The 24,723-nt window shown below is 49.6% G+C and overlaps 1 protein-coding gene across 2 annotated transcripts in view; it reads left to right on the forward strand.

Annotated features, from left to right (window-relative positions):
• The first annotated feature begins 12,132 nt into the window (after positions 1–12,132).
• The window catches only part of NBEAL2 (neurobeachin like 2), a 183,691-nt gene continuing 171,100 nt past the window's right edge, over positions 12,133–24,723 (forward strand). For both annotated transcript variants that reach the window (XM_084620646.1, XM_084620647.1), the window contains exon 1: positions 12,133–12,277. In XM_084620646.1, the coding sequence (XP_084476772.1) occupies positions 12,227–12,277 (51 nt within the window). In that variant the 5' untranslated portion in view covers positions 12,133–12,226. The remainder of the gene's footprint in view (positions 12,278–24,723) is intronic.

The raw sequence follows: 24,723 nt of genomic DNA on the forward strand, positions 1-24,723 counted from the left end.
GCCTAATTTCCACGAGTGCTCTAGGAGCCTCAGTGTCCATTGACTTGCGGGATTGTTCCCGTGCAGAAGTATTGACGGGCTCCGAGCCTTGCACTGCAGGCTCTCTGGGGCGCTGCTGATCGAGCGTCCCATCCCAGTATGCACTGGGCTCGGCAGAAAACCCAGGGGTGCGCCTCTTGGAGGACGGACTCTTCTTCGGATGGTCTAGAATCCTAGGGAGGAGTTGGAGGGGATATTCCCACTTTTGCTGCTGCAGCTGGGGTCACTGGTTGGGTCACAGGACCGGCTCTGGGCACCATCAAGCACGAGCTTGGGGTGGCAGGTTTCTAGGGGCGGCGTTCTGGCTTTCCTTTTATTTTTTTATTTATTTCTTGGCTGGGGCAGTTGCGCTCTCAGAGCTCGGAGCGGCAAATGTTTTGCTTGGGGCGGCAAAAAACCTAGAGCCGGCCCTGGTTGCACCTGGGGTTGGAGCCCCACTGGGGTAGAAGAGGAAGAGACAATCCCGGCCTCAAAGAGCTGCCCGTTAGACACAGCTGAGACAAAGGCAGAATGAGCAGCCCCATTTTACAGGTACAGAAGTGAGGCTCAGAGAAGGGAAGGGACCGGCCTGAGCAGAGGCATAGAGAGAGCCCCCATGTCTTGAGGTCCAGGCAGGCTGGGAGCAACAGGGCTCTGTGGAGGAGCTGAGGTCGCTCTCCGGCGCTGTCAGGCTGGCCCCGGTCAGAAGTACAGAACCCACCCTGAATTAGCTGCTGTCCAAGCCAGTGGGGAGGCGGGGGGGTTTTCAAGAGGTCTAGGCCTCCCCCCTCCCTGCATAGACACTACCCAGTAGGATATGGGGGAGAGGTTCCATCTGGCCTCTCTCCCCACAGCTCCCCACTTCCCAGACCTCCGGGCTGCCGTCTCTACCTCTTCCATTTCTGAGCCGGTGCTACTCGGCAGGTAACCTCTCCCGCTCCCACAGGAAAATTCTGGCTCCCTCCCACCCCCAGCCCCGGTCCAAGTGCTGCCTGGGACAGGAAGGTGGCAGCCCAGAGACACAATTACAAGCTCAGCACAGGATGAGTCACCTCAGAATAAAACCTATTTCCCTTTGTCTGGAAGAGCCAAAGAACTCCTAGCCTACCCTAGGACCCCTGCCAGGCACTGGATTATTTATGTAACCCATTTAGATGGACTTTGGTTCTCTGCCTGGCAAGGATCTGGATGGCCTGACCTCCAGGACTAGATGCTTCCTGAACAGGCGTTTTACCGCACTGTGCCAAGCAACACGTTCCCAGAGAGGGGAGTGTGGCAGGCTGATGTCACACAGGAAGGGAGGGGAGCGCACGAAAAGGAGTACTCATAATACATCTGCTCATGCAGAACAAGGCTCAGCTCCTCAGCTGGTGACTTTAGTGGGGATTTGCCAATTTACTCCAGCGGAGGCTTTGGCCCCAGAGAAGCAGACTGCTGGAGAGGCGCTCTACAAACCCAGTATAAAGCATAGTTTGGGAATGAGTCTAGCGGGGGCCAGGAAAGCCAATATTTAAATCAAGTCTTGCCCTCCCCTTCTGTATCCTGGGAAAGCCTGGATGGAAACGGGCTCCACAGCTCAATGGGTGGGTGGCAAGATCCTGGGATCTCCTTCCTGTTATGTTCACGGCACACACACAGACAGAGAGATGCTAGATTTCAAAAAACCATAAATACTCTAGCCAGAAGGTTGCAATGTAGCATGACTTTCTTTCTTAGAATCCAGACCAATAACACACAAGAACCCAAACCAGAAAGAAACAAAGCAGGCTGCTCCCTAAAACAGCGAGGCACAACTTACTCCGCTTTACTGTAGGCTGCCTATCTGGAGAACTGACTCTGCTAGTCCCTGATTGCATGCTTCCCTACAGAGCCTCCTGGCCTGCAAGCAGGAAAAACTCCTGAACATTTAAAGTGGTAGCTTACAATTTTAATACAGATTTCGATACACTACACTCCCCTCTGCATGACATGGAATTGTGCTTTCTAGAGGCTCCCTGGGCAGGATGCAGAGGATTTGTGGAGTGGGGGGCAGGTCAATGAACCTGCAGTTACTTTGGGTATCCACAAGGTCTCCTGGAGCCCTGCAGGCTGCTGAAACAGCTGTAGGCAGTTGTGGGGCAAGAACACTGAGTGACCTGTGGGTCGCTGTCAGTCTGACCTAGCAGTTAGAGCGAGGGATGGAGTCAGGGTCATCCCTGGAAGTCATGCCAAGGGTCAATGCCAGCGTCGGAAGCCACACCAAGGATTAAGCCAGAACTGGAGTCAAAAGTCAAACCAAGGGACAAGCTGGAGTGAGGCCACTGGAGTTAGGGTGAGGCAGCAGAAGCGGTAATGGGAGCAATGCGTGGAAACCAGGCAAGGTGGCAGGAGCTAGGAACAAGGGGCAGTAACAGGAGCAAGAGCCAGGCAAAGGGGAGGCAGGAACAGGGGTCTGATCAGCAGCAGGCCTAGCAACTAGCTGCTCAGAAAAGAGGGTGGGACGGCATGCAGCAGGAAGCTTTATGCTCACTAGTGTCCAGTCAACCATCTGCTGCTAGTCACCTGACCCAGTTTAGCCAATGGAAGTAGCCTCTGGCAGTGGGGTGTTCTCTGAGGTGACCTAATGGTGCAGAGGGTGGGAGGCACTTGCTTGGCAGAAGCATCGTCTCCCAGCTAAGCCAGTGGGCTGGGTTTCAGGAAAATTGCATTTGATTCTTCGTTCAAACACAGGCGACCTTGGCCGAGTCATTTAATCTTTGGCACCCCCCTTCAGGCCCCTGACCAACATAGTGCAGAAGTCTGTAGTGTAGACACAGGCTGAGATGATCCATGTGTGTATATTTACCCACGTGCGTAAGTGTTCGCAGAAACGGGGCCACCAGGGTGAAATTCCGAGGGGAGGGGGGAAACGCACTCCGAGCGGCAGAGCAGACAGCGAGTGGACCTTAATGAGTGAAAATTAAACCCAGGATGCTGCAGCAGAGAATCTGGCCCAATATATTTAGCAAATCACTGGGGAAGAGTCTCAGATTTAATTAAATGGGAGCTGCCAGGGAGTTTAAATAAAGGGAAAAACCACAACATGGGCTTTAACCTAATTTTTAATATGGTAATAAAGATGGCCTTTCGTTTGGATTTCCAGGGGCGCTGCCTGGCTATGAATGATGTGCCTGACCTCCCCAGCCCTGCACTGTGTGTTGTCATATACAGCTGTGAAAAGTGAGCTGGGGGGGACACTGCCCTTCTCACCTGGAAGAGCTTCCAGTGGTTACTAGATACAGATGAGATACTCTTGTTGCCATGTACCTTGTCTACATGGGAAGGTTATACCAGTGCAAGCTAAGGTGTGAGCTTTTACCACTACAACCTGCCACGTGGACACTCTTATTCCAGTCAAAGAGTGCTTTTTTTCAGTTTTGCTGACATCACCTTGGAAGGGATTTTGGTTCTGGAGCAGATGTAATTCCGTAGGGAGGTGTCATTTGATTTGTAAAAATCTACCGACTCCTAATTTCAGTGGTGTCACCCTCTGGGGTGTGGCAGGGGGGATTCGCTGCCATCTCATGCCAGGTCTTCCAGTTGGTGGACATTTTGGTCATACAGTGTTGTGGGATGTGGGTCAAGCTGGGTATCACTCAAAAGCCCTTTCTCCCACGAACACAGTGGTACTAAGCATGACAAACCTAGAACAACTATGTCGATATATAATCAAAAATGTTTACAGGTCAACAGTTTTTTAATTATACTTTAACCTTGGCACGTCAAACATGCAGCCCTCACAAAGTTCACTGGTGGCTCTGAACTGACAGCTCTGTGTGATTGGTTAATGCTGAGCACATGATACTTGCTTTGTTTAATGCCACACATTACTGTAAATGGAAGGAGGACTGCAAGTTGCTTTGCCAACATTGACAAAAAAAGAAGCAGTTCAGTGGCATTGATTATCTGCTTTGTTTATCATGCCAAAAGAGTGGCCGAGGTACTGGTTAAGAAGTCAGCCAGAAATTACGGGAATCCGTCTGCAAAGGTACACACATAGTTACCTAACATACATTACACAACACGATTAATTACAGTCCCAAAGCAATTTCTGACCAAATCCTTGTTTTTACGTTAGTCTTATAACTTTTAGGCATTGGCGGGAGATGAGGAGTACCAACTAGTAGCTGAATCTTTGGAGAATGCCACCGCGAGGATCTGGTTAAACACAACACTTGGTGGCCCCTTACATGAGACGTGCACTCTAAACTGAATTTGGCAAGGTTGGAGAGGAAGAACATCCCGCACCAGGAAAAAGTGGAAAATGCCATGACATCTTCTGTGGGTGAGACTCACCTTATACTAGATCCCCTGGCATGTGTTTGGAGAAGAACACCTGCTTCTCCTGCAGTAAGCAGGAAGCCAGAAGGCATGCATTAAGCACAGTTTCAACATGTGAGACAGGTGAGAAACTGTATGAAGCAGGCAGCCTTAGTGAGAACATTGCGTGGAAAGTAAAGTTAAGAGGGTGCATGGACCAAAAACACGCCCGTGCATATCACATTGCGTATCTCACTGACTGCTAGACCAAGAACGTATGCAATGTGTTGGGTCAAAAGGTAAAAGCAACAGAAAACTGATTTCACTTCTGCGAGCTGTGCAACTCAGCTGGAGTTCATGAGTTGCTCGCAGAGGCGCTAATGGATGGGAAGTGGTGGCAAAGACTGATGAAGAGGCAAAGAGCAGAGGAAAATGTGCATCGAATGGGATTAAAGAGGAACAACTGCACAGCGAAAAGGCTCTTCAAGCGTGCATTGAAGATGAACTGCTGGATATGGGTATCGTTTTTAGCCATCCTATCCGCAGAAATGAATCACAGCCCATATCTTTAAAAGCTGCAAAAGACGTGGCACTGTCAAAAGAGGAAGAAAGTGCTGATGCCAACAGTAATACGGAGACTCAGTCTGCAGCTGCTAAATTTTTATGCAAAAGCATATTGTCCTGCAGTATGTGGGGGTTTCAGAGCGGATGCTTATCTCCTGGTTGTGTCCAGATCTCAGCATGGTGTTGATTTTTGTGAGACTTTGGGAACGTGCAGGTTCTCCATGGTACCACGATGGACGTTTGAATGCGACAGAACAAGGTATACATGTGGGTGAAAAGTAAGCTAACGCACGTCTTGCATGCTCTTCCTAAACGAGCACCTACTGACAACATGACTGGTACCTTACGCCAGCAGATGGTTTTCACCGTAGCAATCATAGATGGCATGGCTGATGTACAAACTCTCGACAAATCAGAAACTGTTAACACCTGCCGCGATTTGGCTGAACACTTCATTATGAGGCTAGGGGGACAATATTGAACCTATGACAAAGTCTACCTTATGTCTGACACATATCCAGAGGAATCAATTAAAATCCCAAACCATGCTCTGAAGTGTCCCTAGCCTCTGTTTGCCAGAAGCTGGGAATGGGCGACAGGGGATGGATCCCTTGATGATGACCGGTCCTGTTCATCCCCTCTGGGGCACCTGGCATTGGCCACTGTCAGAAGGCAGGATACTGGGCTAGATGGACCCTTGGTCTGACCAACTAAATCATCCCAGCCAGGGCTTTGTCAAGCCTAACCTTAAAAACTTCTAAGGAAGGAGAGTCCATCACGTCCCTAAATAACCCAGTGTTCACCACCCTCCTAGTGAAAAAGTTTTTCCTAATATCCAACCTAAATCTCCCCCACTGCACCTTGAGACCATTACTCCTTGTCCTGTCATCTGCTATCACTGAGAATAGTCTAGATCCATCCTCTTTGGATCCACCTTTCAGGTAGTTAAAAGCAGCTATCCTCATTCTTCTCTTCCGTAGACTAAACAATCCCAGTTCCCTCAGCCTCTCCTCATAAGTCATGTGTTCCAGACCCCTAATCATTTTTGTTGCCCTTCGCTGGACTCTCTCCAATTTATCCACATCCTTCTTGTAGTGTGGGGCCCAAAACTGGACACAGTACTCCAGATGAGGCCTCACCAATGTCGAACAGAGGGGAACGATCACGTCCCTCGATCTGCTGGCAATGCCCCTACTTATACACCCCAAAATGCCATTGGCCTTCTTGGCAACAAGGGCACACTGTTGACTCATATCCAGCTTCTCATCCACTGTCACCCCTAGGTCCTTCTCTGCAGAACTGCTGCCTAGCCATTCGGTCCCTAGTCTGTAGCGGTGCATTGGATTCTTCCGTCCTAAGTGCAGGACTCTGCACTTGTCCTTGTTGAACCTCATCAGATTTCTTTTGGCCCAATCCTCCAATTTGTTTAGGTCCCTCTGTATCCTATCCCTACCTTCCAGCGTATCTACCACTCCTCCCAGTTTAGTGTCATCCGCAAACTTGCTGAGGGTGCAATCCACACCATCCTCCAGATCATTAATGAAGATATTGAACACAACCGGCCCCAGGACCGACCCTAGGGGCACTCCGCTAGATACCGGCTACCAACTAGACACGGAGCCATTGATCACTACCTGTTGAGCCCGACAATCTAGTCAACTTTCTACCCACCTTGTAGTGCATCCATCCAGCCCATACTTCTTTAACTTGCTGACAAGAATACTGTGGGAGACCGTGTCAAAAGCTTTGCTAAAGTCGAGGAATAACGTCCACTGCTTTCCCTTCATCCACAGAACCAGTTATCTCATCATAGAAGGCAATTAGATTAGTCAGGCATGACTTTCCCTTGGCGAATCCATGCTGACTGTTCCTGATCACTTTCCTCTCCTCTAAGTGCTTCAGAATTGATTCCTTGAGGACATGCTCCATGATTTTTCCGGGGACTGAGGTGAGGCTGACCGGCTTGTAGTTCCCAGGATCCTCCTTCTTCCCTTTTTTAAAGATGGGCATTACATTAGCCTTTTTCCAGTCTTCCGGGACTTCTCCCGATCGCCATGAGTTTTCAAAGATAATGGCCAATGGCTCTGCAATCACATCCGCCAATTCCTTTAGCACTCTTGGATGCAATGCATCTGGCCCCATGGACTTGTGCACGTCCAGTTTTTCTAAATAGTCCCGAACCACTTCTTCCTTCACAGAGGGCTGGCCACCTCCTCCCCATGCTGTGCTGCCCAGTGCAGTAGTCTGGGAGCTGACCTTGTTCGTGAAGACAGAGGCAAAAAAAGCATTGAGTACATTAGCTTTTTCCACATCCTCTGTCACTAGGTTGCCTCTCTCATTCAGTAAGGGGCCCACACTTTCCTTGGCTTTCTTCTTGTTGCTAACGTACCTGAAGAAACCCTTCTTGTTACTCTTAACATCCCTCGCTAGCTGCAACTCCAGGTGTGATTTAGCTTTCCTGATTTCATTCCTACATGCCCGAGCAATATTTATATACTCATCCCTGCTCATTTGTCCAATCTTCCACTTCTTGTAAGCCTCTTTTTTGTGTGTAAGATCAGCAAGGATTTCACTGTTAAGTCAAGCTGGTCGCCTGCCATATTTACTATTCTTTCTACACATCGGGATGGTTTGTCCCTGTAACCACAATAAGGATTCTTTAAAATACAGCCAGCTCTCCTGGACTCCTTTCCCCCTCATGTTATTCTCCCAGGGGATCCTGCCCATCAGTTCCCGGAGGGAGTCAAAGTCTGCTTTTCTGAAGTCCAGGGTCCATATTCTGCTGCTTTCCTTTCTTCCTTGTGTCAGGATCCTGAACTCGACCATCTCATGGTCACTGCCTCCCAGGTTCCCATCCACTTTTGCTTCCCCTACTAATTCTTCCCGGTTTGTGAGCAGCAGGTCAAGAAGAGCTCCGCCCCTAGTTGGTTCCTCCAGCACTTGCACCAGGAAATTGTCCAATACAAAATCCCTGACTCCATGAACGTCTCCAATGTCACAATGAAGAAGCTACTGTCTCGCACAGAGGACAAGTTAACCACATACTTTGTAGGAAAAAGCTCCCCAGCATGTGAAGAATTGCTCAGAGAATTTCATCACCGTATGGCATAATGAAGCCACTGCCTCCTTGCACTGTTCAGTGGCATTTCCTCGTAGGTCCCATGAGGAAGTTGACACTAAAATTATCTTGCATGCCATCAGTGCCACAGAGAAGTGCTATGAAACTCCAGATTTTTGCACAAGACACAGATGTTCCAGTGCTCACCATGAGAGGCTACCCAAGACATCTTGCAAGATTCTGGTTTTGAGCCTGCTGCGGGGGAACAGAATCGCTGCATATCCCTCAGAGATGTGTTCCTGTCACTCAGACCATCACGAGCCACCCGACTGCCAGGTTTCCCTGCTCTTTCAGAATGTGACACTACTGAAAGACTGGCTGGAAAGGCCAAATTATTTTACTGGAAGACACTTGATTCAACCTCCGAAGACTCTCTCCTTGCTCTGAAGGTGCTCCAGACGGCTGAGACAGCCACTGATGAGCTCATTGGTTCATATGCCAGGTTTACTGTTTGAAGACCAACATTAGGGTGCTTGCACAGCTACATTGGTGACTGTTTCCCAAGAAGCAGACAAAGAAAAATTGCTGCTGGCAAGGAATCAAGAGGGCAAATTATCAAGCAACGGAATGGCTCTGGGATTCTTCCCTGCCCAACTGGGTATGGATAGCTCTTGGTGGTTGGAGGGATCACACCAATTATGTGTGAAGTACCATGCACTCCCAGATCAATCCTTCAGTTAATCAAGTCCTTGTGTGCAAAGACTAGATGCTCACCAGCCTACAGATGTTTGGCCAGCAGCCTGCCTTGTACAGAGATATGCAAGTGTGACATGGAGGAGAATCGGCGTGTCACAACGTGACTAGCAACGATGCCCTAAACAGAGAGGACACTGATGATGACTGTGAGGAATAAATGTGTTCGTTCCTAAATGTCAAGGCTAATTTCCCTAGGATTACCAAAGATCAATGTCTTTTTTATGGAAGCAATGCATCCCTGTGTTACGGAATAGCAAAAAATTTGATTTTAAAACATTGTCTCAAATATTTATCGACATACAGTAGAACCTCAGGGTTCCAAACACCTTGGGAATGGAGGTTGGTCGTAACTCTGAAACATTCGTAACTCTGAACAAAACGTTATGGTTGTTCTTTCAAAAATTTGCAACTCAACATTGACTTTAATACAGCTTTGAAACTTTACTATGCAGAAGAAAAATGCTGATTTTAACCATTTTAATTTACATGAAACAAGCACAGAAACAGTTTCTATACCTTGTCAATTTTTAAAAAACTTTTCCTTTATTTTTTTAGCAGTTTATGTTTAACACAGCTCTGTGCTGTATTTGCTTTTTCTTTTTTTTTTTTTTTTTTTTGTCTCTGCTGCTGCTTGATTGTGTACTTCTGGGTCCAAATGAGCTGTGCGGTTGACCAATCAGTTCATAACTCTGGCGTTCGGAACTCTGAGGTTCTACTGTAATTGTTCTAGGTTTGTCATGCTTGGTATCATTGTGTTCGTGGGAGAAAAGGCTTTCTAATGATACCCAACTCAATCCATTTCCAATGACATTGTGTTATCAATATGTCCACCAACGGGATGACCTGGAGCTGGGAGCCATGGGGGGGTGTCAGTGAATCCCCCCACCACACTGCAGAGGGTGACACCATTCCGCAGATTTTTACAAATAAAATGACACTTCCTTTACCTTTCTATCACCACCTTGCCCACAGAATTAGATCTTATTACATTATGCTCCCAAATAGTTGAGCTACACTGGAAAACAGCCTTCTTATTCCAGAATAGGAGTGTCTAGATGGGTAGCTATACCAGTATAACGATAGTGGTTTACAAAAAGAAAAGGAGGACTTGTGGCACCTTAGAGACTAACCAATTTATCTGAGCATAAGCTTTTGTGAGCTACAGCTCACTTCATCGGAGGCATAAAAGTGGAAAATGCAGTGAGGATATTTTTATATACACAGACCATGAAAAAATGGGTGTTTATCACTTCAAAAGGTTTTCTCTCCCCCCACCCCACTCTCCTGCTGGTAATAACTTATCTAAAGTGATCACTGTCCTTACAATGTGTATGATAATCAAGGTGGGCCATTTCCAGCACGAATCCAGGTTTTCTCAGTGGTTTAATATACCAGTATAATTGTACTGATGTAACTAGTAAAAACCTCCCCTGTACACTAGCCCTTAGATGCTACCAGATGGGAATGGTGGCGTTTTACACCTGTACCCGCCCCTTCCCTACACTTTGTGGCAGTGTGCAAGGAGCAGTGGAATGGGGATCTATACATTCAACATGGTAAAGTGAGGAGACTAACATCAGATCAGGGGAGGGAGTTGGTAAGGAAAGGACAAGTTTTACAGAAAAAAAGAAAAGGAGGACTTGTGGCACCTTAGAGACTAACAAATTTATTTGAGCATGAGCTTTCGTGAGCTACAGCTCACTTCATCGGATGCAGCTTATGCTCAAATAAATTTGTTAGTCTCTAAGGTGCCACAGGTACTCCTTTTCTTTTTGCAGATACAGACTAACACAGCTGCTACTCTGAAACAAGTTTTACAGAAAGTCACAAAATTATTTGTCTTACGGCCTCGTGGGGCTAGTTCCTATTTTCTCCTTTTATTGTGTTCTTGTGAATTGTGCTGTTAATTTCTTTTTAAGGGTGGGGTTGGGCATTGGAAGCATCTAGTATGGGAACCAGAAAGGAAAACTGATTGTAAACAAAAGTGAAAATGACCAACCTAATTGCATTTGCTATTTCCCCATGCCTAGACCTCACCCATGGGAATACCACAGAGGCACAGGTATTAGAGGGAGCAGATCCTAATGCAGGACGAGAGCCATAATTTGTAAAGTGCTGTATAAAAGATACCAAACACTTCATTAACTGGAGATTGTCATGACAGTTTATATCTGTCAATCACAAATCTCATCTATCTGCCATCACTTACTTATGACCTTAACTTTGCACACATAACTGGGACCACCCCCATGCTTATAGCTAAGCACCCACATGTTTGCAGTATGCTAGAGGTATTTATAAAAGGCCCATCCTGTGGTAGCTTAGATACTTATAGCCCGATTTTTAAAAGGTATTTCGGCCCCTAGTGGGATTTGCAAGCGGGCCTAGGTGCTTTTGAAAATCCCACTAGGTGCCTTTCGAACATTCTTTCAGAACTCCGGCCCCTTGGGCCTTTACACACTAAGGCCGCCATCTGCAAATGTTTTTTTAGCTTCTTTGGGGGGTGTCCCCTGGAAACAGGCTGGGCCTGATGACCAGAAGGCATTGAGCAGCCAAGAATCCAGCTGAACGGGAGCCGTGAGGGCGCTCGGTGCCTCTGAGAATCAGGCCCCAGGCTCCTCCAAATACCAAGGCACTGAAAATCAGGGGCCACTTTTGAAACCCTGGGCCCAAAGGCCCATAACGCTTTGGAGTCTCCTGGCTGCTGCCGTTCTCAGCCCGTTTTTAGGGGCTGTTCGTTGGGCCCTGGCAGGCTGACCAGATGTCCCGATTTTGCATCTGAGGAAGTGAGCTGTAGCTCACGAAAGCTTATGCTCTAATAAATTGGTTAGTCTCTAAGGTGCCACAAGTCCTCCTTTTCTTTTTGCGATTTTGTAGGGACAGTCCTGATATTTGGGGCTTTTTCTTATCCAGGCTCCTGTTACCCCCGATCCCCCCTGTCCCGGTTTTTCACACTCACTGTCTGGTCACCCTGGCCCCAGGAACAGGGGCTGCACCTGTTGAAAGTCACAAGCCCCTGACTCCAGTGGGGCCCCTGCCGGACGAAAGTCACCCGCGCGTCTCTGCCAGCTGGGGCCCCGGGCCGGTTACTCGTCAGCCGGCGGCGGCCCCCGGCCCCGCAGCGCCGAGCGGCGCACCCTGCCTTTGCTAACCCACCCCCGCGGCTGAGCAACCACCGAGGGGTGGGAGCGGAGGCCGCGCGGGGCGTGTCCCGCTCCGCGTCCCCAGGCCCGGGGAGCGCCGCGCCGCGCCGCGCGCAGGCTGGGTGCGGGGCCAGGGCGCACCTGGGGGCGGCTCCCCGCGCTCCGGCCCGGGGCTGTTCTCTAATCAGGCGCCGGCGGAGGAGGGGCCGAGCCCGGGCGCCGGGCGAGCCGCGCTGCCCGCCCCCAGCAGCCGCCATGGCGGAGGAGTAGCGGGGCGGAGCAGGAGGGGGGCGGAGCGGGGCGCGGAAAGTTGCGCTGCCCGGGGCCATGCCCGCCGGGCGCTCGGGCTGGGGGCCGGGCTCAGCCAGCGGCGGCGGCCGGCGGGGATAAGGAGGGAGCCGGCGGCGGCATGGCTTCCAAGGAGCGGCTGTACGAGCTGTGGATGCTCTACTTCGCCAAGGTGAGCGTGGGTCGGGGGGCGCCTGCCAGCCCCCCACCCCCCGCTGCCCGGGGAGGGGCGCCGGCCAACCCCCCTCCCCCCTCCCGCGCCGCTTTGTCCCGGGGGGCACCTGCCCAGGGCGCACCTGTTAGCCGCCCCCCCCCTCCGGGGCGCACCCCCCCCCCCAAGCCCGCCCGGGATGGGGTGGGAGCAGCCGCCGCCGGTGCATCCCCCTGCCCTGAGCTCAGCCCCCGGCCGCGGGGGAGAATCCGCCCCCCTGCCCCTGGAGGCGGAAGTTTTTTTTTCCCTCCCCCAGCCGCTTGGCCACACTTTGGTGCCGGTGCTTTGCTACCCACGGGGAGCCCCCCCCCCCCGAGCCGCAGCCGGGGACCGTGGGAGCCGCTCGCTCGCGGCCGGGGCGCTCCTGTTGGCTGGGGGTGATTCTTTCGCCTCGGCTGCCGCTGGACTCCCGGTGCCGCAGGCCCTGGCGACTGTTCCCCGGCGGGGGCAGAGGAGAGACGGGCTCCCGGGAATACAGCCGCGCGGGGAAGTTTAGCCGCGCTCAGTGCCTGGGAGGTGAAGGAGTCGGCAAAGCCTCGCAGGGGTGAGGTCTTTGCAGGCGGAGCAGGAAGGAGAGTCTCCTAGGGCTATAAAAAAAAAAAAAGGGGGGGGGGGAAATCGATTTAAAAGGAATCCGGAGCGACGTGCCTCCCTTATAAACTGACACGGTTAACGCCGTTCCTTGCTCCACTTGCCTCTGCCTCGCCCTGCCGCTTGGTGTGTGGTGTCACCAGCAGGCTTTGCCGTTGCTGCGTGTGAACGGACTCTCCGCAAACACGAGGGAACCTGGGTGAGCACACAGCGCTGCCGGATGCACAGGAAAACGGGGGAGGGAAATGGCCTAACCTCTCTTCAGTTCCAGTCATGGTGCTTTTGACAAGAGAGTAAAACTTTTTTTTTTTTCAAAGCAGGAGGCTTGCTTCTGGGGGATGATAAATGCAGAGTTTGAGCGTGTATGTTGCAAGTAAAAATTAAAAGGGCACTTTCTTTAAAAGATCTTAAATTCACTATTTACTTTTGTTTGCTTTGTGCACTTCAGGTAGGCTAGACATTAAAACGTGGCTAGTCCGTTTCACTGCTTCCCGTCAGTTAGGCTTTTTGCTGGCGCTTCCCTTTGACTTTTTGTCTGCAAGGCACCATGCATCCTGGTTGTGCTTTGATGATGATTGAGCTGCAAGTGCTCTGCAGGAATGTGTATTTGCCAAGCTGGTTCCTTTTTAGAAATTTTTTTTTTTAAAGATGAAATGTTTTTGTTGCTCTCTTGTTTTGTGAAGATTCTTTTCCACAAAACATAAATGTTGCCCACATTTGAGCTGATGCTGTCCCTTTAAATGACCTTTGGAGTAGGAGACAGTTAAACTGTCTCTTTAAGATTAATTTTGATCTCTGCCTGTAGAGCACTGTTTCGTAAAGAGGTGACAGGCATTGTATGTTCATGTCAACAAGATGCATGTGGGATATAGGCTTGTTTAATGTCCGAGTCTTCCCAGAACTCTCTTGTTTTGGGTACTAGCTGGCATTGATGATCACATCTCACGTGTGTCTTATTTCATTCTGCTAAGGCAGCTCCTACGAGCGAACCCGGCCCCCTACAGCAGAGCTTTGTTTTAGTGCCCTAAACATGGCATCTGCTGGGGGAATTCCTCCTCTGTTCAGGCAAGGAAGTTCTCTCCGCGTTTAGCCTGCTGATAAAGTCAGTTCAGTGTCATGGGGCAACACGGGATAGCAAACTGTCACTTCTTCACCTGAAGAAATCATTTGTAATGTGAAAGCATATATAGCCTTGGCCTTTTCTTTTCTAAAGGCGCAGGCTTGTATGGAATAAAAAGATTGAGCCAGCTGGGGAGATGAGAGCAGTAACAGCTAAACGTTCCCAGTTCCAAAATTGATTTTTCTAAAGGTCGAATTTAATCCTGAGTCCATGGACTGCAAAATGGTAACTGTAGTGCACGAGCCTGATTCTTTGGGGAAAGTTACCAGCCTCCAAACCCGAGAACTTGATGAACCAGAGCTAAGATGGGTGGTTCACCTGCACCCATCTGAACAGGTTACAGCGAGATTGAAGCCTTCATTCTGTATCTGCCTTTCCCATTGTGAGGATTGTTCTGTCTCTTCCTGCAGTGTTGCATCTTGCACTCGAACTGAAGCAATCTTTCCCTCTTGGAGGGAGAAGGTCAATTGACCGCTGTTAAGTCTGCAGGCTTGGACTCCTCCCTGAGAACCAAAAGAGGGGGATGTGTGCATGCAGCAGAATGTCAGGGGGAGGGATATTACAGTTGACTTCAGTTTTTCTTAAAAAAACCAAAACCTCCCACCCCAAACCAACAACCTTTAAGAAATTAAAACGTGTAGAGATTCCCTGTGACAAGAAGAAAAGGAGGACTTGTGGCACCTTAGAGACTAACCAATGTATTTGAGCATGAGCTTTCATGAGCTACAGCTCACTTCATCGGATGCATTCAGTGGACAAGAGTCACTTCCAAGCAAAAAACCACCCTTAACATTCTGGAAGGATGCACACAGTGTTCTTTGTAAGCAAAGGGGGGTGGATGCTATCTCAAGAGACCAGGTAGTTATGAATCACAGAATTGACTCTGTGTGTGGTTGCTGGTCAGAGTTATCTGGGTACCTGATGGAGGAAGAGAGGAGGGAGGTGAACAGAGAGAGAAGTGGATAAGTAAAGGCATGGATGTCTGGGGACAGGGGGATGTATGGTACCTATGCCTTACTGTGGGAGATGTATTGATTATGTTGCATCTTGTTGAACCTCCGAGGAGGAGGAGTATCAATCTAGATTGTTGCAATGCCATCTTCTAGGTGATAAGCACTAATATCCCATGATGGTGGGAGCTCTGCTTAACTGGGATATGTCACCATTACCCTGCAATGTGTTAATAGGCATTAACAGCTCTTCCTGCGGGCATCTGAGACCCCATGCTGGATAACAGGGAGAGCTGGAAACTGAATTTAAAATGCTATTTCTGTTTGCAGTGGAGGTATCACTAATGTGCAAATACAACTCTTCAAGGGCCTGCAGGAGGCTATGCCGTTGGTTATGTTAATACTGGATTTCTATACACACAGCCTTCATATTTTACGGCATGACCTGCTATTTATGTATACGAATACTTGCAATTAAAGTCTCTAGGAATGCCTGTACACCTGTGTCTGACGCCTTTCCATGTTCCTATGATGTTTGTTACGTGAAAACACCAACTGCTGTTCTTGGGAGCATTGCTTTCCCCACCAGGAGTCCTCTGCTTGTGAAGATTTACTCCAGCCATGGTGCCCTGTGAAAAATCCCTCTACAAAATCTCTGGGGCTGCTATTTTTGGCTAGGATTCCGGTCTGAAGCTAACGTTGGGAATGTAGGCCAGTCAGTGCAACAGCAGGCCCTGTCTTCTGGCAACTGCCTTTGAAAGGCAGAGACAAGAAGCATGCAGAGATAGCGTTATCTCTCTTTAACATCCCAGTGGAATGTATGGCTTGCTAGCTTTGATCATCCGATTTGGGCTGAATATCAAATACTCCGCAGTCCGTTTCTCTTACATTGTCCTTCATTGTGTCAGAAAAATTAAAATAAAACCCAGGGGGCTGGTTAGGAGGCGAGGGAGACAAAATCAACGGGATGATGGAGATCAGCGAAGATGCCATGTGTGTCTACTAACCCACAGTAAATTGACTCTTTCCTGTTAAAGAATAATTAACATTGTTGATGGCTTCTCAGCTTGTAAAAATGCCTTTGTTCATGAGCTGTGTGAGTTCTTTAACAGATTATACTAAAGCCTTATCGAGCAGATGATGGATCTTCAGTGTTCTTATTAATCATTTTCTCTCTGAGCTTTCTCTGTTAAGTACATTAAGTATTGGGGAGTGAAAAATGATCACTTATGTTGTATCATGCCGTCAATTAAACACATCACTGCAGTGTAGTGAAATGGGACTAGAAGTAAGTGGCCTTTGGGGAGGATGTGAGCTTCTTCCAGCCCGCTGACCACCTGACAAAACCCCAACTTCCGACGTTCTGTAGTGACATGATTAATATTACCGTAGTGCCTAGAGGCATTGAGATCAGAGTCTCCATGGTGCGAGGCGCTGCGCAGAAAGAGACAGTGCATCTCCATCTAAATAGAGAACATAAGAACAGCCATATTAGGTTAGCCCAAAGGTCCATCTAGCCCAGTATCCTGTCTTCCGACAGCGGCCAATGCCAGGTGCCCCAGAGGGAATGAACAGAATAGGCAATCACCAAATGATCCATCCTCTGCCACCCACTCCCAGCAGAAAGGATTAGCCTCATCTTGCAGATGAGAAACTGAGGCATGGGGAGGGGGTCACAATGTCAGAGTCCGTGGTACAGCCAGGAATTGAATCCAGATCTTAAGTCCCAATCCAGTGTCTTCACCACAGCTCTGCCTTTACTCTAGGTGAGGAAGGCTCTGGCTTTGTATAACAGCTTGCCCTATAAGCGCCTTGGAACTGGGCTGAGGCCTGCCCGTTTTGAAGAACCATGGAGAACTTGAACTAAGCTTCCTTTTCCATTTAGAACTAGGCGTGTGGCCATCTCCACGCACCAGTTGACCTGGAGGCTGATGGTGAGAGGAGGACATCCAAAGTTTGTTTTTGTGGGGCTGCTAGACTCTGGTGATGGACTAGAAGGAGGCATTGACTAGTACCCTAGCATGCCCTTGTGGCTTCTGGCTAGTCTGAGCTTAGGGAGTTGCTGAAAGCCGGGAGGTGCATGGAGCTATACAGTCTCCTTTTGAAAGAGGAAACCATTCTGGAGCTGCAGATCTCTCCGTGGCTCTTGGCAAGACTCCGCTGTTTCTTGTCATGGCCCGTTGCAGCCACTGGCAGCTCTTATTAAATGACTGCATGCGTGTACCTTCTGTTAACGTGGACCAATCAAGTGTCCGATCAGCCAGGTCCATCTGCTCCCGGTTTGTTTAGAACTTGGTAACCAGATCTTGCCTCTTTAAAGGAGTTTCCGCTGCTGTTGACACTACAGGGCTGGGCTGGCTTTGTTCCTTTTCCCTACCCACCAAGGGAACTATGCAGCTTTGACAGTAATACAGTGGACAGGCAGGCACAGACAAGACTTAGTGTGCACAGTGCCTGAGGATGTCGGGCAGCTGGAGCGGGCTCAGGGGGTGACAGCATCTGCAGCCGAGCCCTCTCCTCTGACTGTCTTTGGAGCGTGTTTCTATTTTATCATGGCTCCCGTTTCCCAGACGCCCTCCCCTAGGTCTCGTCTGCATGGGCACTTTCTGTCTGTGCACTAGTGCAGCTCCCTGGCGGTAGCACGTGGAAAGGCGAAGGTGGACACGGACCTGGTGATGCCTGGCAGTCTAATGGCGTTGCCTCGGCCAGCTCTGAGCAGGCTTAGGCCTGCACTGCACGGTCAGGTCTACATAAGCTGCCCTGCATCAACTTAGCCGTGGAAGTGTCTTCGCCATCTTAGGCTCCCGCCGGCATAAGTGCCTTTCTGCGCCGATTTAGCAAAACTGCCTCCCCGAGCGCCGGAGAGTCCCGCTCGATGCAGTTGGGTCGGCCCAGTGTCTGTGGAGACACCTCATTGCTTGCGTCGGCTGTCAGGAACTGTCCTGCAATGCCCCACGCGGGCAGAACAAGCGCTCCTGGCGAGGATACGCCCCGCCGGCACAAGGAGCTGAGTGTGCACGCGTACCAGCGATTTAATAACCGCGGTGGCTGTGCGCCAACCTACGTTGGGTCAACGTCATTTTGTAGCGTAGACATGGCCTGAGTGTGGCAGTGGTTAACATTTGAATGGCTTGTCTATCAGTAGTGGTAATAATCATGTTTATCACAGCGGTGCTGAAAAACCACCCCAGATCGGGGCTCCAGACACAGAGTGGGGGAAGGGGTAGAAGACACCAGCCAAGTGACAAATGTCATCCTAGTTCTGAGATTTCTTTGGGTGGGTTTAGTTAGGGGAAAGGGGGAGAAATCCGCTAAATGGGAAAGGGGTGAGGATGACAGGGCAGAGGAGAAGGGGCTAAGAGGCCAGGTCTGGATTGAAGCTGAGATGGTACAAACAGGTAATCAGCACAGGGCAAAGTGAGTCCAGTCAAAGCTGTAGAAAGTTCTCTGAAGGTCACTTCTCTGGCTGCTTCTGCAGATGTTCCTACCGGCTGGGCCTTCCTGCAGTTTTTTCCTTAAGGCTGTATGGTTTGGGGGGAGAAGGATCAGGAGGTGGAGGGGAGTTGGTCTCCCCAGCACAGTCCTGGGTCTGAGAGATGTGGCCCTGGCTAGGCCCCTTCTTACCCCTTTTCCTAGTGCAGCAGTACCTGCTTCGGCAGCTTGTGTAGCTGCTCCTACTGGCTGGAGTCGCTGGCTTGTCCCTCTTCTGTTAATGGAGGTGCAGCTGTGTGATGTCAATTAGGAGCCGGCCTCAGGACTTAGGGCTGGTCCATTCTGGGAATGGACATTGGCATAGCTACATCTCTCAGGGCTGTAAAAAATCCCCAAGACGTAGCTGTCCTGACCTAACCCCCGGTGGAGGTAGCACCATCCATGGAAGACTTCTTCCAAGTTACCCCCTCTCGGGGAGGTGAATTAACTGCAGTGATGGGAGAAGCCCTCCCGTGGCTCTAGTGAGCGTCTACACGGATGTACTGTTGTGTGTGTTTGTGTCTAAACCTACCTGTAAGCTCTGTCCAGCTTGTTGCAGGTGTTCCCAGCCTTGCTGTCTTTGCTGGGCTCAGTAAGCTGGAGAGCTTCCTGGGTTGGGTGCAGGTGTCCTGTGCTCGCTCTTTGGAAGGGATCCTTGCTTCAAAGAACCCTTACTTGGTAACCTTTCCCTTGCCCACGCGTACAGAAACGTATGGCTGCAGCTGCAGCAGCAGTCCCGTCGGCAAACCGTCAAGGTGAATTGCGGCTCAAAACCACAGTTTGTATGCTTCGGTGCTTCCTTAGGCCTGCGGATGAAGTTCCCTTCCCCCGCCCTCAGCAACCCCACTTCATGTATGAAAAAAAGCCCCCGGGCCTTGCTTTCCTCTCTTAGTTGAAGGCTTTAAGTCCAGGTCTCTGGAGGACCTGTCTAGTGATGTCAGCAGGTGGGAGTTGAGATACAGCTCTTCTTGCTCCGGGGGAGTGGAGAGGGGATGCAGATTCTTGTGCTGTTTCCTGGGATCTCCTCACCACCCCCTGGGCTGGAGCTCAGGTTTCTGTTACCTGAGGCCTTCCCATGACCCGCCAGCTGAAGAGGGATGCAAGCATCTGGGACGAAGGGCGTGTGTCATGCAAATACGCCGAGGCTCCTTCAAACAACACTGGATCTCGTGTCCTGTGTTGCGAAGGACTGGATTGCTGCTGTGGCTGGTGCTGAAAAAGGAAGCACTCCAGAGGCTCCGGTTTGCATGGACAGTGCCGAATGCGCCGTGCCTAGCACTGAATGCGCTCTGCCTAGTGCAGTGGGGTCTCTGCAAGGCTACCAGAGATTATGGTAGCAACTAAAGCAAACCGTGTACAAAGGACTTAGTACATGTGAATTATATTTCGTCCTATTTAAAGGTCCCCTCGTGCCGCCAGACTAGTGTAAAGGGGTCTTGGTGCAAGTCCTGGTCTAAATGGTTCTTTTTGCACAGGTATAACTCTTTTGGATCAAGGTGTGAATTTTTTTTTTTTACTGCTACATCCTCAGAGTGCAGGCATTATACAGGTCTAAAGGTACCTTCTACCACTGTAGCTTATTCCCCTTCCCATATGGGAATAAACCGTACCTGTATAATGGAGAGGTATGCCACCTGGTAAAACAGTACAGCTGTGTAGCATAGACAAGACATAAATGAGAATCCAGTCCTTAGTTTAGTGGCTTGTCAGCTGATGCTCACAGCAAATGAGTTTCGTCTTGTGCAGTAAGCGCGGTTAGACAAATACTGTACACGTCCAGCAAGGCGGGTGTGTTTTGCCAAGTTAGAATCATAAAATCTCAGGGTTGGAAGAGACCTCAGGAGGTCATCTAGTCCAACCCCCTGCTCAAAGCAGGACCAATCCCCAACTAAAGTTTCTCTCTTGTCACTGGTTCATATGTGCAGCTACTCTGTAACTCCGCAAACTACGTTGGCTTTCGTAAGCCATCACCACCGTGTCTCATCTGACGAAATGCCATTTAGTGTTGCCTGACTTGCTTTGTTTTGATGACTCCGTAAGTCTATTTGAACAGATTCATTTACACTTGCGTTCTTTTCCAGACCTGTTTAATGTCTGGTAATTGCAGCTCCATCAGCCAGCGTCTTGCCCGAAATGCTGTGTCTTTTCAGTCCGTGATGAACACCTTGTTTGAATAATGAACTAATCAAAGTACATTTAGTCTTGCGTTACTCCCCAGTGGATAGTTGTCCACATCTCAGGAAAAATATCTCACAACTGGCACTAATTGGCCCCTTGTCACCCTTAACAGAGACCATTCTCCAGGCCCATTCAGCCCTCAAGCTCCCCTCTAGGTCAGGATGTAAGTACAGTAGAACCCTGTTTAACCGAGCCTCAATTATATGGCTCTGTATTTACCGAATCACCAGCCGCCTGGGGCTGACAGCGGCTGGGGGCTCTGGCTTTCAGCCCCCAGGCGGCTGGGGGCTCCAGATTTTCGGTTTTCTGATCTGGTCCCAGTCCCAATTAGGTCTGATATTTGGTGTCTCACTGTGCAGTGGTTATGAAGCTTGCAGATTAACAGCCTATGATGAATTTAGGCTGCAGATCTGTCTCGGCATATATCATACTCCTCATCATGTGCTGGTCTTCATCAGCACTGGATGTGCAGGACTCGGATCCTTCCAAGAGGGACTTGTCAATTACCGAACCAAAGAGTTTAAAACTTCTTTCTCAGGTGTAGTTCTTAAAAAACAAACAAAAAACAAACAAAAAAAACCCCTTTACAATGTAAAGGAATTGCATCATAATGGCTACAGACAGACTCTGAATGAACAAGTTTGGCATGAAAATATAGCATAAAAATCCAGTGAGGATTTTGCACGCTTTGCTTGTCTCAATTATGCCCCCTCTGAATAGAGACAGCTACTACTTGATATTGATACAGAACTGCTTCCCCATTTTATTGTGCCCTAGGACTACAGTAGGGTCCCTATTTTAGGAACTAATCGGGGATTGAAGTGCTAATAACAGGAAATTGAACATCTCAGAATTGCAGTGAGTGCAGTGCACAAGTTAACTTATTGCTCAGTGACAGAGTACATAGCAAATAGTTACAGACGTATCGTGTCTGATTAGTCTTTGATGCCAAACTGCTCAGTGTTTTCAAACCAGTACAGCCGCTTGAAAGTTGGCTGAAGGATTGAAGTCCCATTGGGTGGCAGAAAAATGGTTCATATGGTGAGTCATTCGTAAGACTGATGTTCATAAAATTGGCGTTCGGTTGTCCGGGTTACTATGTCATTGGCAAAGCAAGCGGCATATGAATACAAAGATTTGACTAGGAGAGAATGGCAGGAATTAGTAGAGGTTTTGGGCGTGTGTGTGGCCGGGGAGTGGAACAGGGCTGCCAGTTGCATGTAGCCACATCTGAAGAGTTAAAGGTGACCCATTAATCAGGAAACAGAACAATGTTTTTGTGCCTTTTATCTACCTAAGTGTTTTCTTTACTACTGGTGAGGACATGCTGTACGTGTAAATGGCATCATCGTGTAATGAAGCCCATAGTAGACTTTATGGACTTTTGTTTCTCTCTTATCTGGTTATTTTTATTTGTATTGCAGTAGAGATCCAAACCGAACTGGGGCCTCATGTTAGGTGCTGTATTTACATGTTGCATACTCTTCAGGTCTGTTCCTTAGACCTTGTCTGACCACTCAAGTCACTGCTCTAACCATACCAGCGTACTGTGTGTAGGACAATAGGGAAGGTCTGGCAAGTGTCTGTACAGCACCTGGCTCGATGGGCTTCTGGTCCATGACAAGGGCTGCTGGGAGCTCCTACTATACGAATACCACAGCTGTGGACAAAAGAAAGGGAGCCTGCCATACGAGCCTGAGACTGGGAAATAAGGCCCAGAGGTGAAACGAGTTGGCCTGTGTCTGTGTAGGTGAGCCGGGCAAAGCTTGGAATAGAACCCAAACTCCTGGATCCTAGCTCAGCACCTTCTCAATAAACTCCTCCTCCTTCCACCATTCACACTCGCAGCCCATTTGTTTTTTAGGGAAGAGATGATTGTTCGTAGTGCCTGGGAGCGTGGTGACTCCTACCATGTACTAACGTGAGCTGGCTGTGGATTCTTCGGGGCTTGTTGAGTTTTTGGCATGCGGAAACCACCATGACTTTTCTGCCTGGTTGCCATCACAGTTGACGTGTCGCCCATCTGCCCATGGCGGGGCACATACGGAGGTGTAACCTGCGTGTGTGCGTGCACGAAGCTCGTAGACTTTAAGGTCAGAAGGGACCATGATGATCATCTAGTCCGACCTCCTGCACAACGGAGGCCACAGAATCTCATCCACCCACTCCTGCGATAAACCTCTCACCTATGTCTGAGCTACTGAAGTCCTCAAATCGTGGTTTAAGCTGTCTGTGCTGTAAACACAAGGGTTGTCCTCTTCTTCTGAGCAACGCGGTGGCAGCTCTTTCTAGCTTCCTGCTTTAGAGACGCACTCCACCTGCTTCTTTAGATGAGACACATGGATGCTGACTGTCCTTGGTGCTGCTTCTCTGAAGGCAGAGCATTCTCAGTCCATTGAGAGAGCGCTTCTCCAGCTCCCTAACGTCCGCCTTGCTCCAGTCAGAGGAGGGTAATTAACCACTGGAGCAACTTGCTGAGAGCTCTGGTGGATTCCCTGTCACTTAAGCCTTTCAGTCGAGGCTGGCTTCCTTTCTTAAAAACTGGCTCTAGCTCGACCTCAAGAGATGGGCATGCTGCTGGAAAGGCTGGGTGAAATCCTCTGGCCTGGATTAGACAGCAGGTCAGACTAGATGATTGTAATGGTCCCTTCTGGCCTTAACAGCTATGACTGTTGAAATGCAGAGTTATCTAACCACATGTTTGTATTACAGTACTTCCACCTAATGTCTGAACTGAGATTGGGTTCCCCCTTGTTCTGGCTGCTGTACAAACACAGTGAGACAATCCCTGCCCCAAAGGAACTTTGCTTACCTTGGCTAGTCAGACTAAGGGAGGATTATAACCCCCATTTTATAGATGGGGGAGACTGAGACACCGAGATCAAGGACTTAATCCTGCAGAGGGCTGAGCACGCTGAGCCTGACCCAGCACTGGACTGCAGCCCATGCATGTCTCTTGAGCCTTCGACTAGTCAGTGGGAGTCTCACGTGCTTGGTTGGGTCAGAGCCAGAGCATGTTGCAACATCGGGCCCTAAGTGACCTGGCTCAAGGCCACCCAGGAAGTTCTGTAGCAGAACTGGGACTTGAACCCAGATCTCCTGAGTCCCAGTGCCCAAACTCCACAGTGGACCTTCCTCTCAAGTCCATGCTACCTTGAGTTTATGTAGGCCTCGGCTCTCTGACGTTCTGCTTCTCCGGGAAGGCCACTCATGCTGAAAACCAGGAAGCTAGTTTTAGGGGCAAAGATGAATCCCTGAGTTGTCTCAAGCTCAAGTAATCCCTGCTTCCTGTCCCTCGGACTTTCCTGCCACCGCTCTGATAATGATACTGAGGAATTGGTCTCCTCCAGAAGTTCCTTTCTGTCCCTAGTAGCTTTCTAGGAATGGGCCTTGTGACAAAACACTAGGGAAGCAGCCAGGAGAGTACAGTTAATTAGAAGAATGCTAAGGAAGCGTGTTTCCTGGTGCCTGGGGTCCTGGCGGTTCTGGTGGATGATACTAAAAGCCAAGTGCCCATAACCGCACGAGTCCATTAATTCTCCCTCTGACCTGTTTTAGCCCCCTCCCCCTAATGTGACTGTGTGGAATATGCTTGCTGGTAAAACACCTGTCCGGGTCACAATCGCTATCCTGACTTCATGTCTCTGTGGAGTTGATTCACCTTTTAATGCATCTGATCTCTGGCCACAGAGTCCACTGCATGTCCTCATCCCGTAAGCCGGCTGCCCCCTCTCTCCTAAGTTGGTGCTGCATCCTCTCTCCGCTCGCTTTAAAAGCTCATCTACACTCTCCTCCTTGGCATGTGAGGGACCATCACGGATTCACTTCTTCTACTTCCGGCGTTTATACCACAAATATCAGCGAGGCCGAGGACTTGCTCTGCGCTCCCAGCAAAGCGGAAGCAAAGCAGGCCTGGCTTAGAAATGGTTTTAAGTAGGTGCCCCTGTCCAGGAGACTCTAGCACCGTCCGGGACATGGAAAGACTAACAGACTCAAGTCTGGCTTGGCTGGACCGAACGGTGTTATGGGACCAGGGCATCAAGCTCCGTGTAAGGCCTGTAGGGAAACAACTAACCAGCATCGTGGTGACAGTACAG

The sequence above is a fragment of the Lepidochelys olivacea genome (assembly GCF_965140295.1).
Source record: "Lepidochelys olivacea isolate rLepOli2 genome assembly, chromosome: 2".
Taxonomy (NCBI): domain Eukaryota; kingdom Metazoa; phylum Chordata; order Testudines; family Cheloniidae; genus Lepidochelys; species Lepidochelys olivacea.